The 18,943-nt window shown below is 37.9% G+C and overlaps 1 protein-coding gene, 1 long non-coding RNA gene and 2 other non-coding genes across 5 annotated transcripts; 1 reads left to right on the forward strand and 3 right to left on the reverse strand.

The window, feature by feature from the left end:
* The first annotated feature begins 1,150 nt into the window (after positions 1-1,150).
* Positions 1,151-11,371, forward strand: serac1 (serine active site containing 1). Of its 2 annotated transcripts, none has more exons than XM_042503789.1 (17): positions 1,151-1,234; positions 2,494-2,598; positions 2,754-2,790; positions 2,894-3,036; positions 4,156-4,245; positions 4,864-4,995; positions 5,087-5,208; positions 5,955-6,083; positions 6,240-6,353; positions 7,049-7,211; positions 7,399-7,549; positions 7,663-7,804; positions 8,056-8,156; positions 9,018-9,115; positions 9,294-9,476; positions 9,574-9,717; positions 10,559-11,371. In XM_042503789.1, the coding sequence occupies exons 2-17, from the start codon at positions 2,505-2,507 to the stop codon at positions 10,693-10,695; spliced, it is 1,980 nt and encodes a 659-aa protein (XP_042359723.1). In that variant the 5' UTR covers positions 1,151-1,234; positions 2,494-2,504; the 3' UTR covers positions 10,696-11,371. The 2 variants fall into 2 exon arrangements, with proteins under 2 accessions (XP_042359723.1, XP_042359722.1); XM_042503788.1 differs by having other exon boundaries at positions 1,170-1,234; positions 2,498-2,598.
* On the reverse strand, positions 7,400-18,720 carry LOC121955725. The gene is made up of 5 exons (XR_006106644.1): positions 18,644-18,720; positions 10,532-10,607; positions 9,256-9,349; positions 7,633-7,742; positions 7,400-7,478 (listed from the first exon to the last, which is right to left on the reverse strand). It is a non-coding gene; the product is annotated as an uncharacterized LOC121955725 (long non-coding RNA).
* LOC121956017 lies at positions 14,172-14,335 on the reverse strand. Its single transcript, XR_006106651.1, has one exon. It is a non-coding gene; the product is annotated as a U1 spliceosomal RNA (small nuclear RNA).
* LOC121956025 lies at positions 16,484-16,674 on the reverse strand. The gene has a single exon (XR_006106659.1). It is a non-coding gene; the product is annotated as a U2 spliceosomal RNA (small nuclear RNA).
* Positions 18,721-18,943: the final 223 nt, after the last annotated feature.

Raw genomic sequence — 18,943 nt, forward strand, 5'->3', positions numbered from 1 at the left:
AATTTCAAAACTTGACTTTTCACCATGACTTTTCAAGAATCTTGCCGAGCATTTTTCAAACACATCAGATTCAAACTCAGAATTTCAGCTAACTTGCATACTCAAAAAGAGAGGGGGGACAAGAGAAAATTAAGAAACGTGCACAATGTTAAACAAAATGTCATCACATATTGACACACATTAGTGCAATCTCATCAACAGCTACAGAAAATAAATTTGACATTGTTATAGAACATGAAAGTTTATCAACAGAATATTACTGTGACAATTTTATTACACACACAACAAAATTCAGTCTCTTTTCCAAAACTTTTAATGTTTTTTACTAATTACATTACTTTCCAGATTTTTCATGACTGTGGTGCCCTGTATCCTATGGACATAACATAAACACTTGTAAAACACTCAAATCCAATATGATCGTCGTAAATACAAATACTACCTCAGAGAAGGTACTTATATTTGATTTTGTTAACCTCATTGGATAAATGTTGACAGTATTTAGATTGTGATGTTCTTCACTGGTGGGAATAATAAGGGAACTACCTCATTAAAAATATCCAATAGAATATAAATGTAACAAAACACCACACCTGACTTCATGTCAATTAATCAGTGCCGCTGCATCAAAGTTGTCCTCTAAACATTATTACCTTGACATAATGTATAGATTTTGTGCACTGTTGTTGCAATGGACTGCATTATTCTGATGCTTGACTTTCAGACAGATTACTTTTATGTCCAGTCTGACTACTGTTCCTGAATGGGGAAACTTCTAAAACACAATTAAGTTTGGTACAAGACTGAAGAAAGAGCCACCCGACTAACAACAAAAGCAATTTATCAATTTTTTTTGCATTAAAAAAAATTTCAAAAAAAAGGGACAATAAAGAATATTCCTAATTATTGTAATGATTCTTGTTTTTTTTTTGTTATTTATTTATTATTTTTATTTTTTTATTATTATTTAGGTTGTTGTATTATTATGACTTTACTCGAATAGCACTTATCTAAACAAGGTTACAAAATGCTCCACACATTTCGCCGCATACGTTAAGTATATTTTTTGTTTATGTTTCGTTATTTGTTTGTTTTCTGATCGCGTCGGTTGCGACAGATGACGTGTTATTTGTGAGACGGGTTTTCGTTTTGTTTATGAACACCGGGCGCTGCAGCGGCGGCTGACCGAGCACATCACGGTAGTCCTTTCAAAGCTCGTCAGTCGATAAATAAGGTAACGTCACTGTTCAACAACTTAAACAAAAGGTGAACTGAATGGTTCAGCTCAGTGACTAACAGTCAGTGAGCCGGCAGAGAGCTCTGAAAGTGAAACGTTAGCCCAAAGCTAAATCTTTGGTAAGTTAGTGTTAGCTAACTGTAGATGTAGCTTGACCCATTGTTACAGTTTAACTCGAGTGTTTCTGCTAACGTTAGCGTTATTAAGGGTGACACGGCTTGCTTTAGTGTAACATAAAGGTAAGTGATGAATGATTAGACTGACAGTCGAGGTGACAAGTGTCTTCCTTATTCCAAGTTTAGTGAAGTTAGCTAACGTTAGCTAGCGTCAGAGGACTTGTGAATGACTTGATGACTTTATTACATGAGTTATTTGACTTTAGTTTGCGTTGATTATTGTCACAAATTGGTATGATGTTGGTTATGTCAGTGGAGTCTCGATGCTGCATCGCCAATTTTGCATTATATTTTCGCCTAAAGTGAGGGACTGTTCGTTATTTATGGGGGGTGGTGGTGCAAGGAGGGCAGCAGGTCACCTTAACTTTGAGCTCTGGTGAGGGGCTTTTTTAAAAAAATATTTTTGGCCTAGAGAGGAGCATACAAATTTAAATGGTTGCATTTTGTATATATCTTACATCTGCTTTACAAAAAAAATGTCATTTTAATTGAAAAATCATTAAAACTACACCATCTATCATAGCCAGAAACTGTAAAAACAGAAATGATGGTTGAGTTTTCAAATTTGCGATGGTCCGCAAATACATCATGTAGGATGAACGCTTCCCTCAGAAAAGAAAAGATAACCAAATCTAGCTTAAAATAGTCACATTTCATCAAAATCACTTTATGACATGACACATTTAAAAAGTCTTCAGCTTCTCACTGTCAAACACCAAAGGGTCAGTTAAAAAATAAACTAACAGCTAATTTATGGTAGTGGGAGGGTCATACATTTTCCTCCACAAACTCAGGGAAGCTCAAGGAAAAATGTTTGAAGCTTCAAGGAGGGTCAAAAAAACTGAAAACAATGAAAAGTAAAGTGACACCCCCCCCCCCCCCCGATAAAGAACAGCCCCTAACCTAAACTGAACTTATATATCTACTTTACATTAAATTAGTTTCAGCAGAAGTGCCATTTTTCACACCCCTGACTCTTAAGATGTAAGTTTCTCGTGTGAGGTTTGATCTGGGCTGTAATCAGTGATTAGTCCTCTGTGCTGGTCTGATTAACTTAAACCTACACACTGTGGGTGACAGGCAGACAGAGGATGTCTGGTGCAGCTCTACGTTTGATCCGCTGTCGGAGACTGAGCACATCGGGGTCGCCTGGAGTGAAAAGAGTGCTTCAGTGGAAAGATTTGAGTAAGTTATTAGCTAGACCTAACTGGTCTATGTGTACACTGTTTTTTGTTAGCAGTCTCTCAAAAACTCTAAATAAATGGCTTTAACCTTGATGCTTTTGTGAGTACAGCTTCAAACCCTTATGTAATATAGATTTCTTTTCTGGTGGCATTTAGGGAAGTTTGCTAAAGTAACTGGTGCAGTTGTATCTGGGTAAGTTACAGTATTTGAATGCAGATTTTAATCCTTGACTTCAATGGAAAAATTGTGTAAAAAGTACTATCAATATGCCAAAGCTTATTTATTACCTCTGCAGGGGCTGTCTCTTTATCACTTACGAAGTGGTGGCCTTGAACAAGGCCGTGACCATTGACACCAGTGCAATTCTTCAGGAGAAATACAAGTCTTACATCTATCTGAAGGCCACTCCCTCAGATGAAAAAGAGAAACTTACTGCAGGTACTGATTGTGATTTACTTATACTTAACATCTAAACTGGGAAATTATCATGAGCCCCTTAAAGGAGCAGTGTGTAAGATTTTCGAGGACTTAATGGCATCTAGCAGCCGGGATTGCAGATTGCAACCAGCTAAAACTTCTCCAAGTTAAAATTCCTTCAGTGTTCATTGTTTAGGAGGTTTTTACTGGGAGCACAATTATTTGCAAAGGTCTCTGCCTCTCCAAAACAAACAAACAAGGTAATAAAAATTGGTATTAACTCTGATTAAAGCTTTCACGTTACAAATCTGTGTTTCGCCAACACAGTTCTGCTCATCAGACATGGGCTGCTCAGCACCTCCTAATGTGTGCTTACCTTTTTCTCTGATAACTTAAGATCCAGATGTTAAGACGGTATTTACAGTAAGCCCATCGAGAGGGGCTGCAAACTACAGTGGCTCATGCAAAAATGCAAAATGGCCATATTTAGAGCCAGTGTTTGGTTTGTCCTTTTGGGCTACTGTAGAAACATAGCGGTGCAACATGGTGATTTACGTGGATGAGGACCTGCTCCCTGTAGATATAAAACACCCCACTCTATGGTAACAGAAACATAAGGCTTCTTATTTTTAGGTGGTTATACATTAAAGAAACATATTATGTTGTATTCCACTTCTGCCAATATATCTCCCAAAATCCCACTCACCTTACAAAACTGAAACAAATGTTAGACTGCTTTGAGATTTTGTTTTAGTTTAGATGTTTTCTTTTTGGAATTTCCTGACCAGCTGGATGACATTTGCTGAGCAGCTTTTTTTGTTTCTTATATGCGCACAAAGTCAAACTGAGAGTTTGTCGTGTCCAGGTGCCTAGTGATGTATGTTATCATTACTTCCTGTCTTTCCATCCTTCCCCTCTCTACTGTCTTTCCTGCCTGGACATTTGGGTCAGTCTGCTGAGTGATCTCACTTCCACTGGTCAAGGTTCTCTTATTTTATGGAAACGATCACCTACCGCCAACCAACACTGTCAATACCAACTAGCAACAATTACTAAGGGGTTCTGTTATCTTGGTAATGTTTTTATAGAAGGTAAATTCAAATTTCTCTGTCATTGTTGTAACTTTTTCACTGTGTCTAGGGCTCACACACAAAGCAAGGAGGGAACTTCATAAAGCTGCAAGAAGGTTTCTGGAAATATCATCGAGAGTTTTGCTGCAATCACTAGACGGTAAGTAACCAAAAGTTGTCATTATACTGCACCAGTTCCCTGACAATCATATTTTAAGTGCACAGTGTGAAACCGTAGTACTGCCCCACATATTCTAACGCTGGAAAGCAGAAGTTGCTGCAGATAGAAGCACAATCATTTATTCTCTAAAAACTACAGTTGTCCACTCATTTTCACGTGGGTTGAGCACATTAAGGCTCTAGGAAACACCTGCCTTCTACATGAACATCCTGTTTTGAATGTGTCATAGTTTGTACATTTATGTAAGCTCTGTTTTAATGACTGACTTTTATTTGTAAAAGCTTTTTTTCACAACGTATAGATGTATGTGGCATCTTTGATATGAAATGATATTCCAGTATCTAATGAATGAACTTTTGACTTTTTAAAAATGGAAAGCTGCCAAGTTGATGACACAAAGTTTGAAACCACAAGGTTTGTAACGTTGTAGCTGTTGGAATAATCTGAAAGTGGTCCTGTAGATACTGGTAGTAAGTCCCAATAAATACAGTTGAAACACAATTTCACAAAGCTTCTAGAAATATTTGTAGCACCCTTTATCCACTTTGTTCTGTAACTGTTCAGACAGTGAGTGTGCTTACTATTTGCATGTCTCAGAGCACTTCAGCCATGTGGATGCAGACCCACATGAGGTGGCATTATGGGTCTTACTGAAGAGGACACTGTCAGCCAATAAAGCCATCAGACTACAGGCGGTTCAGGAGCTTGCAGAAAATCAGCACTGGCAAGGTAACATACACACTACTAGAGTACTACATACTCTACCACAAGTGTGGTGAAGTGAAGTGCGATTATTTAGCATTTTTTGTCAATAATGCAGACTACCAGTACCAGACAGCAGCCCAGGTCATAGACCAGCGGACAGCTGTGGGCCTGGCCCGGACTCCTCAGGTAGACCTCAGATTCTTCCTGCGCTCCCCTGCACTGCCTGACCTGGAGGATGTGAGTATCTCCATATAACTGTCTATAATGTAGAATGCCTAAATATCTTTGTTACTTGCAATACTAAAAATCAATGACTTCAGAGAGAGCATGCATTTATTGGACTTTTTTTTAATTTAAATCTTTTTAGCAGTGGCTTTTCTTGACAATTAATTATAATTCAACTGAAAAACAAATTAAAAATGAGAGGGAGAGAGCCAACATTATTTGCAGAAGGTCTGCGATTGGTCGAAACAGCATGCATGGGAATTAATTACAATATAAAATATTTGAATACATTTCTGGCTTTTTCTCTGATGGTCTGAAAAATTCACTAAATTTTATTTATTTTAAAGTTGCCAAGTTGACAATACTGAGTGCACCTTAAGAAAAGGGGTGTGTTTTATCTGTAACACACGTTAAAATGAGGGCACGATTGTGAAACTGTATGTGGCCTAGTGATTATTTTACCTCAATTATCTTGTTTACATAATCATTGGAAGCCAAAATTATAATTGAAAATAAAATTAGATTAATTGCCCAGTCCTTATAGACTCCAAATTTTTCGATTGTCCCCCTTTTTTCTTCTTGAGCATTTCTTGAGAAATCATATTTCTCATACTGTGTCTTGTTGAAATTGGCAATTGCTTGTGTAGCTGCCAATCTGCAAAAGTACACAAGCTATTCATCACTATTGCTCTTTCACCTTAGCTGTACATCACAAAGGTGTATAGGATGATAACTGACAAGTGTTGACTTCATCACAGGGTTTGTCCGCAGAGGATGGCCTGAGGCAGCTGCTGGCGTCTCTGCCTCAGTCTGAGGTAGACAAATGTGTTCAGTACTTCACCTCACTGGCCCTCAGAGAGAGCACCCAGTCCATGGCAGCACAGCGGGTAATGGAGACAGCTGGACTCACACGTACATGTCTACATACAGTCTTTTGGAAAGTGACTACCCTGAACACAAACCAGCAGGAGAACAAATTTAATTTGTTCCGAAAGGATGTGAATTCAAATCTTTAGATCCTCTAACGCTCTCTTATTTTGCAGGGTGGTCTGTGGTGTTTTGGAGGTAATGGGCTGCCTTACGCCCAGAGCCTCACCTCTGTTCCCTCTGAGAAGGTGGAATCCTTCTGCTTACAGGCCCTGGTGCAGCACTCCAAGGTAATGATGGCCAATCTGAACACGATCTCACCTTTAAACAATTTGTCTGATTCCTTTTATTACTCTGATCAGAATTAACACTTAAACACAACACAGAAGTGTATTCAGCAGCACATCTTGTTCATCTGCCGAAACATTTAAAATTAAAAAGCACCTTTTTTTTTAGTTCAGTTGATTTAGTGGATTCTTTTGTTTTGTGGTTGAGTGAACTCCTGTTAGCCTTTAAGTATTTATAAAACAGTGCTTTAATTGTATACACTGCACACTAAGGATCAACAGATTATGGGGTTGGCCGATTGTCTGAGCCGATATTTGGCATTTTGCTGATTATCTGTATCAGCGTTTTATTTTAACACCAGGCACAAGTTTTCACTGAACTTCATGCAAACAGTTGCTGGGAACTTGCCGAATTGAGTCCAAATTGTAGATTTTGACAGATGTATTTTCATGTTATTGTAAATGCATATCGGTTATTGGTCTCATTAAGTGCTAATTATCAGTATCAGCCCTGAAAAACCAATATCAGTTGACCCTTTCTGCACACCCCTATTTTATTTTCATAGTTTACTGAACTGAAACAACTACAGGCCATCAGGTAATCGGTGCATACCTGAACACCAATCTCAGTGAGTTGATTTATTGCTATGTGAGGTGAATAAATGTTCTGTACTTACTGAAACACATCCTGTCTGCAGGTCCAGAGCCACTGTGACCACATAGTTGCCAATGGAGGTCTGCAGCTCCTTCAAAGGGTTTATCAGCTTCGTAACGACTCCCTGAAGATTCAGAGGAACATTGTTCGCATCATAGGAAATTTGGCACTCAATGAAAGTGTTCACCAGGCCATATCACAGTCTGGTAAGTCTACAGCTCATCTGGTTATTCTATAGTGTTATGGTTATGTGTAATCTTGAATGGAAGAAGTATTTTTGTTTTCTGATTTTAATACTTTATGTCCCAACTGTATTCACTGAAAACTCAACAACAGATTATTTTATATCCTTTATTTTTATTTCTTTCTTCCTTACATATATCACACCTCCAGGCTGGGTATCTGTCCTGGCTGAGATGATGCAGTCTCCTCATGTCATGCAGGCGTCTCACGCAGCCCGCGCTCTGGCAAACCTGGATAGGGATACGGTGAAAGAGAAATACCAAGATGGCGTTTACATCCTCCACCCACAAACACGTGGCAAGTAGGAGAAGGATTGATTCTATTTTTACACCATTTTTATAATGTATACTTTTCATTTTATTTTATATGTAAACAAATACTTACAGTATCTTTGACATTATGTTTATTTTACAGCCAGCCAATCAAAGCAGATGTGCTTTTCATCCATGGGATTCTCGGGGCAGCTTTTAAGACGTGGAGGCAGAAGGACCGCACTGTGTTAGAGGAGGAAAAAGAGGAGGAGAGCACAGATGACTACACAGAGTGCTGGCCAAAGGTGAAAAGTTTACTCTTCTACTTAATGTAGAGAATCGTGGGTCAACATAAAGTGCCTTTCACTGTTTTTCCTCTTACAATTTGATGAAATCTTTGGAAAAACTCTGGAGTCGTCTCTCTGGCTATATGGGTAGACTCGATAGTGTCTGGTTTACCCAGTGAAATGTGACGTCTCGCAAAACTTTTGATTAATCTTGAGGAATACCGTGCACTGTTGTTTTCCTGTGTTATTGTGTCCTCTTTTATTGACAGTCATGGTTGGCTGCTGACTGTCCAAACCTGAGAGTACTTTCAGTGGAGTATGACAGTCACCTCAGTGACTGGATGGCCAAGTGTCCCGCTGAGAATCAGAGGTAAGGAATCTGTCATTTTTTTCATGTGTTTGCCAGCATTAACTGTAAATTCATATAGGGCTGTGCAGGTATGGGAAAGTCTTGTTTTCTCTGTTACTAGAGAGATAAAATAAATTACTTATAGTGGCAGTCCATCCCAATATTTAAAATGCATATTCTTCCTCTTGCATGTAGTGCTATTTATTTGGCATCTAGATTGTTTTGGTGTGAGTTGCTGAGTGTCAGCAGTAGAGATGTCTGCCTCCTCTCCAGTATTATGTATCTAGATGGCACTTGGATTGATATGCTCTAAGTGCCAAAAAATATATATTTCAAACACTCGACAGCAATGTCTCTTTCCAAAACTCATGACCCAGTTACTTAAAATGATCCACTGACCTTGTGGTGGAAAGGTTCGTGTAGAAACTATTTTCATCCTTATGAGCTACACTCGCTGACCATATCATTATGCAGAAGGATTGCTCAAGCTTGTGACAGTGCTACATGTAAATGTTATGATGTCCTCCTCAGCTGAACTGTAACGTCAGCAAGCTCAGTGCTAGGTGAGCTAGCGATAAATGCACGCTTCCTTCTGCGCAGTGATATCACTGGCAGGTGTAGTTCAGTAGAGAGAAAAAGTTCCGACATGAAACTGCTCACAACAAGGTCTGTAAACCATCTTGACAGTTTAAAGTTATTATTTACTAGTAATAATTTAATTTGCAACTCACAACATTATCACTTTTAAAAGCTGAGAAAGCTACAATTCTTGGGGAAATTAAATATTTAATTATGCCTGTTGTTTCAGTATTAATTATGCACAGTTCCATAAGACTCTCAGTGAGTGAACTGTAGATTCATTCTTTGCTTTGGCCTCTTCAGGAAGTCCTTGGCCTACAGAAGTCGAGAGCTGCTAAAGAAGTTAAAGCTGGCAGGAGTCGGAGAGAGGCCTGTGGTCTGGGTAGCCCACAGTATGGGAGGTATTTTGTCTGAACTTTCCTTCCACAAGCATGCCAAGTTTTCATTCAAATTTGCATAACGCAACATGAATGACAAATAGCTTGGTTTTTCTACATCTGCACCTACATGTGATTATATTTGATTTCAAGGTTGTACTTACCGACTTTGTATCCTCTCGTGTTTGATTTTTTCCATCAGGACTGCTTGTGAAGAAAATGCTGCTGGATGCCTCAGAGGACCCAGATATGCACGGGCTGTTAAATAACACCAAGGGCATTATGTTCTACAGCGTTCCTCACCATGGCACCTTTATGGCAGAGTACTCTGTCAATGTCAGATATCTCCTCTTTCCCTCTATAGAAGTCAGAGAACTTTGTAAAGGTAAGTGAATAAAATTAATTCTTAGGTCCAAGACTGTTTGTGTTTTATAGAACTTGTTTAGTATTTATTGTAAGTTGTTGTCCATGTGTTTTTTAAGATTCACCAGCACTTCGCAACCTGAATGAGAACTTCCTGAACATAGCCAAAGAAAAGGAATTCAAGGTGCTGAGCTTTGCAGAGACGCTGCCAACAAACATTGGTCCCATGATCAAGATACTGGTGGTACCAACACAGTCAGCAGGTATGTAATACTACTGCACAAATAAGACACGTGTATTCGTAAAGACGTGATGCATGGGTCGACCCACAGCCCGCAGTTCCGGTTCGGGTCATAAAGTGACAAAGCAGCATTCTGAATGAGTTAGTATAATTCACAGAAGTGTTGTACAATAATCCAGTCTACACCTTCTCTCCGTCTCTCTCTTTCACACAACAAGCAGCTATCTCATCAGCGCTGCTGTGCTCAGGCTTTCTGATTCAGCTTTTGACCATGAAAATCTGTCAAGGTCAAGACATATTTCAATCTCTATAGTCATTATAACCTGTTAAAATATTTCCCTTTGCAAATGTGCAGCCAGTGCCGTAACATTACAGCAAGTAAGTCTCTCTCTGTCCACAGTGAATCTGTTAATGTTAATGTTAATAATATGAACTTCTGTGACGCCATGTTAACAAATCACTATACCAGTCAGCTGTGTGCACCCGAGATCATAGGCGTAAGACGTAACCATTTAAAAGATGGGTGAGTGATTGCTGTCTTTCTGTCCTTTGCACTTTTGAAAACAGAAAACAAATGTTTCATTTTGTAATATTTACTGGAAATGACACACAAAAGAGCCAACAGCAAATAAGTCATTACCAGAAACTTTCAGCTCTGGTTTGCAGTTCAGGTTCGGGTCATTGATTAATGCATATATTTACAGGTCAGGCAGGGCAGGTTTTAAAAATCCCTGACCTGCGCATCACTACTGGAGAGTATAGTTTAAACATGATTCATGAGCAAAATGAGCACATATCTTGAAAGCATTACATCTTATTGATGTTTTAGCTCTTACCTTGAGCCTGCGCTGGTTTGTTTTCAGATCTTGGCATCGGGGAGCTCATCGAGGTGGACGTAGATCATCTAAACATCTGCAAGCCAGAGAAGAAGGAATCATTTCTGTACAAGCGCAGCCTCCAGTTCATCATTGAAGCTCTGCAGAGCTACATCAGCCACTGACTAAAATAAATGACCACAAACACACTGATAAAACCTACCGTTTACTTGAAAAGGGGAGAGCACTGATACACCCCCCCCAACCAAATGGAAACATGACTGCCTCTCTTTATCGCACCTTTACATAAAAAACCACTAATGTGATCATATCATTAGGAAAATTAAATATATTTTACACATTAATATCTGTGAAGAGTTGTCAGTTGTGATGAAGAAAATAGGGGCTTATTTTGTTCCCCTTTTTATCCTCCTGGATTGGTCTCTCTCACTAGTGAGTCAGAATTTTAATTTTTTTAGACTGAATTTTTCTGGCACTTTTTTTTCCATTTCATGTTTGACTTACCAGTTTTACATATGGCATATAATGGTCATACATTATTTACTTAAAAATGCACTGATACTGTATGTCTTTGCCACTCATACTCCTCAGTAATTTTTACCAGAGTGGTTTAAGATTTTATTTTTTAAAATAATGTATTTTATTCTAACTGCAGTATGACAACCATATTTCTGCCAAAACAAATTTGTTCCTGAACTTAACCTATGGACCTGTATTAATATTAGTTCAGCTTGCTTTATTTATTTGTAGGGGACTAATCAAGCAATTGGTTTTGAAAATCCATGTGTCTGTAGTCCAAATTGCCACTAGCAATGCTGACAATAAATTTATGAAGTTGGAGTGAGTCGAACTTGTCTATGTTCTGCATCATTTTCATCTCAAAGCCTCTGCAATCTTCTCTAAATGTTTTTATTTATATTACACTTGTATTATCTGCACTGAACGCTAATTCACCTAAAATCTCTGGATGCACTACTTAACTCACAACCCACGGGCCAATCTGGTCCAAGGTGCCGAGAGGCCTGCTGACCATTTTCTGATTTGCAATGAAAAAATATTAAACACATTGATTCACACTGGACTTTCAACTTAAATGCAAATGTAAATAAGGTGCCAGAGTGCACAAAATACTCAAAAAGAGCTTGTCTATTTAAAAAAGAAGGGGAAAAAGGAGTTTTGAGGGATCTCTGGACCCTAATATTGGTGCAGACTACCCCCTGAATGTCCTAAAATCCTAAATATGTCTGTGTGTACAGCTGACCTGTGTGCAGGATTTGCCTCATTCATTTTATCTGATAAATATTGTTTGTTTATTAACTGGCCCTGGCCTCCTGTCGTTTTGCAAAAGCAAATTGAGTATTCCCACATTGAGATTATTGTGGGAAATATTGTGAATCACTGAGCATGACTGCTTTATGATCAAACTGGATTTTAAAAATTGTTTTGTTTTTGCATCGATATGAAGATTTACCTCTATTTGTCAAAGGTTTAATTTGCTGAATTGGCCAAAAGCAAACATCCCAATAATTTCATTTGTCAAAATCTTTACACTGAGATATAGATTATATCCATATTACCCACCACAACATTAAGCCGTTTCATTATTGTCAAATACAGTGTAACTATTTATACTCAACGGTATTATGCCACATGCGCAATTTTTACATAGCAGAAGATTGTCCCTCGGTGCACACCGTACGCCATCATATTTCCACGGTGCGGAAACGTTAGCACAGAAAACAACCGCAGCCATCAGGTAAGCGAAAGTCCCTTTCTCGTTCCTCTTAAGTTGTTCGTTTGCTTAAAAATATTTATCGATAGCGTGTTCTGATTAATATTTTACAATCGCAGCACTTCGCAGATTATCACTGGAGTTACGTACTTTTGAACTAACGTTAGCAGTAACAAGCTAACGTTAGCAGCTGTGTTGTTTCAACAAAAGTAAACGTGACTGTTTTGATTTTTTAGGTGACGTTAACTTAGACCGAGACAAGCCTACTTTTCAATATACTCTTGAATATTAACTATAACTTTAACTTTAACATGTTACACATATTGTATGTATTCTTATTGTTATTATATACACTCAGCAAAATCTACAAATTTAACATTATAAACATTCACATACATGTGCTAATTTTTTTCAGTATTAATGCATATTTATTTTATATTTTTTACATACATTGTGCTGGTACTCATTTCTACTGTCTGCGATTTTCTATGCTTGGCATGCTTGTAACGAACCATGATTTCCCAGCCAAGGATCAATAAAGTATTTCTGATTCAAATTTTTATGTTCAAGAAAGTAACACATATTTCTTTTTTCGACTGCAGGTTTTGAGCTTTTTGTTTGGCATCGTCTGCTCATTTCCCTGCACCTGTCAACATGGTCAACGTACACAAAGGTGTCCTTGTTGAATGGTAAGGAAAACCGCAAAAATAAAAGTCATAAGCTGAAATGCACTACACTTTACTTTTGTTCATAATTTAATGACTAAAGATCAATCCCCATCCTCCCCTCTGCTCACTGACTCAGTGATCCTGCCATGAAACAATTCCTCCTCTACCTGGACGAAAAAATGGCCCTAGGAAAGAAGTTCATCCTCAAGGACCTTGACGACACACACGTGTTCATCCTGGCAGAGGTTGTTCAGACCCTCCAGGAGAGAGTTGGCGAGTTAATGGACCAAAATTCATTCCCCATCACACAGAAATAACACTTTTTCAAAGAACTCTTTGTTCTTCGATTTATGTTAGTCTGCGAGTTTGTCTTTACATTGACATGGTCTGCAATGTTTTAACTTCAGACTGGCACTGAGCAACAGCCAATTTTTGTTACAATAATAATGTGAAAAAAAACGTAAGTTAAAATATTTTAAGTTTGTACTGTCCTTGAATTGTGTCCATAGTAAAATTGTTGAATAAACTGCATTGATTGTTTCTTTGTCTTAACTTAAAGCACCAACGTTAATATCTTGCATTCCCTTTATTCTACTACAACTAATAATAATAATATAAACAATTTGACAGTAATTGCAGCCATCGGATGTGTCAGATCCACCGCTATATTTCAGCAGCATGAACAATGCTGTCCATTCAGGCAATTATTTGCCAACTAGTCTACTCACTGACAACCATAACAACTAAAACTTTCATTTTCATTGAACATGTTATCAGGGGAGAGACCCCCACCTTCAAAAGCCGCAGAAACTCCCGGTGTTTCTGCCGTCATCAGCAGCAACATGCATCTACGAACAGTAGTTAATGAATATAACTTACATTGTATGGGTACGAGACTTGCAAGGAGATGAAGAGGGAGTCAAACTGTGATTGGATGTGGCGGAATATGAGACAAGATCATCATAACTTATTAAAAAAATGCAGCAAAATGCAGGCTACAAATATTTCATACACCAGACTCAGGAATGCGGGCCTGCCAGTGCTCAATGAACCCCACTGTAGTACTATTTTGACGCGTCGGCGGTCGGTTTTATAAGTTTTTGTCTACGTTTTGTACTGACGCAAGTTTGGCAATCTAAATCTTTACTTAGCGTTTCACTATTACTAAAACCTCGGCAACTGTACTCATAAGCTTTTGCTATAACTGTCGGTAAATTCTCACTATTTTTAAACAGTTTATCAGGGGAGAGCGCGAACGCAGTCCCCCACTACCAGAAATTATGCAGTCGAGATTCCCACATTTGGGGAATTCGCAGAGGTCAGCTCAATCGGAGTGCAATGACTGAGCCTCGCCCTGGGTGAACCACCTTCTTGATCATGGTATCTCCCCTGCCAGGTAAGTATGAGTTGTACACATCACAGGCAGGGACGTCTTTCACACACACACAATGCTAACTCAGGGGGCTGACAATATACAAAAATACCAAAAACACACACTATAAAATACCCAATTATCGACAGGTCTGTAATATAGAAGAAACACTTGTGTACTAAGGCTGACAATAATGGTGTCAATTTTACTTGAAAAACTGGATGTATCCCATAATGCAATGCTGTATATTCATATCAAAAGCTAACTTAAAATCACCATTTGTATCTATTTTACCTCCCATAAATGGCCAAAAGCTCTCAAAGTTCAGGTGACACACAGTTAAATCAAACTACAATCAAAGATTGTTTGATCAACATTTAAAAATCAGAGAAAAGAGTAAAAACGACACATTTGTTTTCTCACATTAAAGCCACTTCCTGCTTCTTTGTTTAGCCTGCTGCTGGTGGACATGTGACGCTGTGCTACTGACACCTAGTGGTCAGGAGTGGGAACAACGCTATTTATCAACACCACTATGCTTCTTTGTATGCAACAACTAAAAGAATAAATAATTTCGATAACAGACAGTGCAAGCATTTAAAGAGTATTTGACTTTTTTCATAAGTCAGCAGACACCAGACTGAGAACAACAGCAGCAAGAATCAAGCACAGATGATTTTCATTTCTTCTGACTGAACTGACAGCTAGTTTCTAAAGAGTAATGAAGCGTCACATCACAACCACACAAGGCCAGTCTGTGCATCTACCAAGAAAGAAAAATGTTTTCATAGTTTTCTCACATGGGAAAAGTGCAGTGAACACAGCACATTCCCTTGTACAACGTCCTAGTCTCACTCAACAGCTACTGCTTCAGTTTATTTTACAATGACATGCATATAAGTATATAATATAGTTCACAGCCTTACATCGTCAGGCCTTTCTGGCCATTCCAGTCGAGAAAAGTCGAAAAATAAAAGTGGCCGAGCCTTTGCTATCAGAAAATTTAATTTATAAATCTAATCATTATATATTTACAGTTATTCTACAGGGTAATACACTTTTATATTTTTTATTTTTCTAGCACTTTCTTGGGATCATTTTAGTGTCTTTTTTTACTTTCCTTTTTTGTTAATTGCTTTCAGGTAATTGCTTTGTAACTTTTTGTAAATTTCCTGCTAATTTTTTGGTCATTTTCTGTTACGTGACTCATTGCATTCTTCCTCTCAAACCTTTGAAAGAAATCAAGCCACTTTGCTCAGGTGTTGTAGGGTTCAACGAGATTCAGCTTACCCATGTGTTCAAACACACTTAAAAGCAAAGGCAAAATAGACCAATAAATGTATATACACATGGCACATATTCACTTGAAAATATTCACCCTTTACACAAACCCAAATAAGGCTAACTTCTCATGCTTCCATCGATGATATTTTAACCAATATAACTTACTTGTTACATTTATATTATACAACGCGGGGGGGAGGGGGCATATCAGATATTAAACTGAGAAGAACAGAGTTTTTTTTGTTTTTTTTTTTTACATAAATAATGCTATTTTTTATTATGGGAGAAATTTGAGTGCATAGACATGACTTGTTTTGCATTTTTTGATATTTCAGGAAACATAGGGGAACAACAGCAGCAGAAAGCAGAGAGCATTTTTCACTTTGGGGTTTATAAGTTAGCGTAATAATCAGACTGAACAGTTTATTTTAAAAACTCATACTTAACAGTCACTGGTTTGATATATTTTACACTGCTGACCAACCAAAGTTCTATACTACTATTACTATTAGTACTATTTTGTAGCCTTCATCTCTTATAATAAGAGTTATACACCTTGTAGAAAAGTTTAGACTAAATATATAAAAATAATACAGATCATGCAAAATATTAGAAACTACTATTATATACTTCATTAAGCATGTCACAAACTAATTATCATCACCACATCGAGTATTTTAGTGTATTTTATAGCCACGTGTTCTTATAGCAAGAATAACAGACTTCTATAAAGTGGTCAAGATAAACACATACGGACGATGAAATACAGAGCACGTAAAACATCAGAAAATCACATATCTAAAATATATTGCAAACTTAACATTGCATGTACTATTTGCAACATCGCAGTGCACTGTTTCTCAATACATTAAATAGGTTGACATTTCACAATAAGAGGGGGGTGCACCGTTCCTGGAGGTACTGCAATACCAGGTCGATGCGTGGAGTGGACGGAGCAAGCCCCTATTCCATCTCCCTGTTCCAAAAATCAATTTAATATATGGTCCCCGGGTAGGGGACGTATCAGATATTAAACTGATAAGAACAGATACTACACTTGATCTTAGCCAAAAGGCCGAGAAGCGATGCCGATTACTGGTCGACCAGGGGGAGTCATTGTCCTCACTGCTGATCTCTCTCACGGTTCAAGATAATCACAATAATAACAACAATATATCAACAACCCAAAAACGCAAAGCGGGATGTCTCATGACAATCAGCACCAAAAAAAACGCACGCGATCGCATGCTTTTGTTACGGAAAGTTATGATCGTGAATGCGGGTAATGATATTTCTGGTCACGTGATGTGCTCCTGCCCAATGAGCCATCAGTACGAACGAGTTTGTTAAAATCATCTTTGCAGCTTATTAGAGGTGGAAATGTTTGTTTATTTAGTTAAAATATATAACTACGATGAAGTATAACTACTTCTAATTATCGGACCATGTGTTTGGATGAAAATTAACGAAATGCATAGGTTTACGTTTGACAGCTTATGATTTCATAATAACTTGAGCACTGTCTCCCTCTGGTGACGAAAACTATATAGGACACTACAGTCACTTTTAATGTTGACTACAATAACTGCAACTTTTGTGACTGAAATGTAAAGTACTGATCATCTCTTTTTCGCTGTATTTATTCTACGATCTTCTCGGGGGATTTTCAGGACCGGTTGCAAACCAAAATCCAACTGAGAAAATACGAATATAAAGGACAATAAGAGTGACTTGACATTTAACATCCTGATACTTCTGTTTTTTCATACACACATCCACATGGAGAAAAACGACACCTTTTTCTCTGTGACCTTTTGGACAACCACCTTAGTGCTTTAAGACTAATGAGAGGGAGACAAGCGAAAAGGCGAGGGCCCAGAAAGCAACTACGTAAAAGTACGGACTACAACCTATTACAATTTTATTAAACCTTTGTATTATTTAACTTTCCATTGTTCCAACGTTACATTTATTATATAATGCAAGCTACATTTCTTATTTAATGTAAGTAAGCCTCTTGTATATTGAGAAGTACTCTGTGTAGTTATGAGCACTGCCTCGTTTTTTGTAGGCAAATATTTTTATTATTAATAAAAAAAAAAACGCTCGGTCTGAAACGTCAGCCAAACTTTGCATTGTGCTCGAGTAAATGTTTCAATATAGAACCTAAACAAATGTGGAAAAAATCTATCAAAATATCACCGGCGTATACTATTAAATGTGTGGATATCCATGAGACGGATCCAGCGCGTCAAACTGGCAACCAAACTCTGTCAACATCCGGTTTTTCCGCTTTCAAAATAAAGGTTTTTAATGGCAACACGTAACGTCTGTTTTTCATAGCTAATGACAAAATGATATTCATGAAAAAAGTGAACCGTTTCCCACCAAACTGTTCAAATGGTGCCTGGAATAAAATATTTCAATGCGCGATAGTAGACATGTGATGCTTTACTACGCAAATTACAAATGAGTTTGACCTTTTGACCGAACTTCAACATGAACGCGACCTTCAAGTCAGTACGCTGAAATAACGGAAAGGCTTAATTTAGCTTTATCCCAGGATAACCTCGATATTTCATATTCAGATTTAGTCGCAGTAGCCTAAAGTGTAATGGGACATGCTTCTATCTAACTACAGTCATTTAAAGTTAGTTACGGGTAAATTACCGTAATTCATGATGGCGCAAGGTCGCTGAGGCAAAACTAGTTTGTGTCGATGTACGTACCTTCGACGCTAACGAATAGCTAGCAAGCAATGTAAAGCCAGCGTTAGCTAGTTAACATTTACGTAAATGTTTAAGGCTAAACAAAGCGAATTAAACATGTTAGCAGAAGAATACGGACACAAATACATCTCGCTCTTTCCGCTATCCCTAATTAGCTTCAGCGGGCCTAGCTCAACTATCGGCGGCCTCAGTTCAGAAAGTGCGCGACGAACCGAAGTTCTGTCGTTATTACAAACATGACATGTAAAGTTAAGTAAAGCTAAGAAACTTGGGAAATAATATTTGTAGTAGCTACTCAAAAATAGTTGGTCTGAAGCATTAACTTACCCGAAATAGTTGTCGGCGGCGGAGAAATGGCTCTCGTCCACAGTCTGCAACCGAAAACAGCTGAGTCTCTGGATTGTTACGTCATAATAGTAGCAATGACCAGCAGGAGGCGAAGTTTAGTTTAGATATAGATAGATAGATAGATAGATAGATAGATAGATAGATAGATAGATAATAATAGTAAACTTTATTACAGACTCAATGGTCCAGATAAGAGCAAGACAATACATACAAAAGATATAAAAGACACATAGATGTACCATACACAACATATTCACAATGCAATAAGATCACTTAATA

Source organism: Plectropomus leopardus, chromosome 16 (assembly GCF_008729295.1).
Source record: "Plectropomus leopardus isolate mb chromosome 16, YSFRI_Pleo_2.0, whole genome shotgun sequence".
In the NCBI taxonomy this organism is placed as follows: Eukaryota; Metazoa; Chordata; class Actinopteri; order Perciformes; family Serranidae; genus Plectropomus; species Plectropomus leopardus.

Bases quoted from the DNA above. Each gene is read 5' to 3' on its own strand.
- serac1 (XM_042503789.1), top strand. From the start codon at position 2,505: ATGTCTGGTGCAGCTCTACGTTTGATCCGCTGTCGGAGACTGAGCACA. The intron at 2,791-2,893 runs GTAAGTTACAGT...TTACCTCTGCAG, and splicing joins ACTGGTGCAGTTGTATCTGG to GGGCTGTCTCTTTATCACTT. The intron at 9,718-10,558 runs GTATGTAATACT...GTTTGTTTTCAG, and splicing joins GGTACCAACACAGTCAGCAG to ATCTTGGCATCGGGGAGCTC.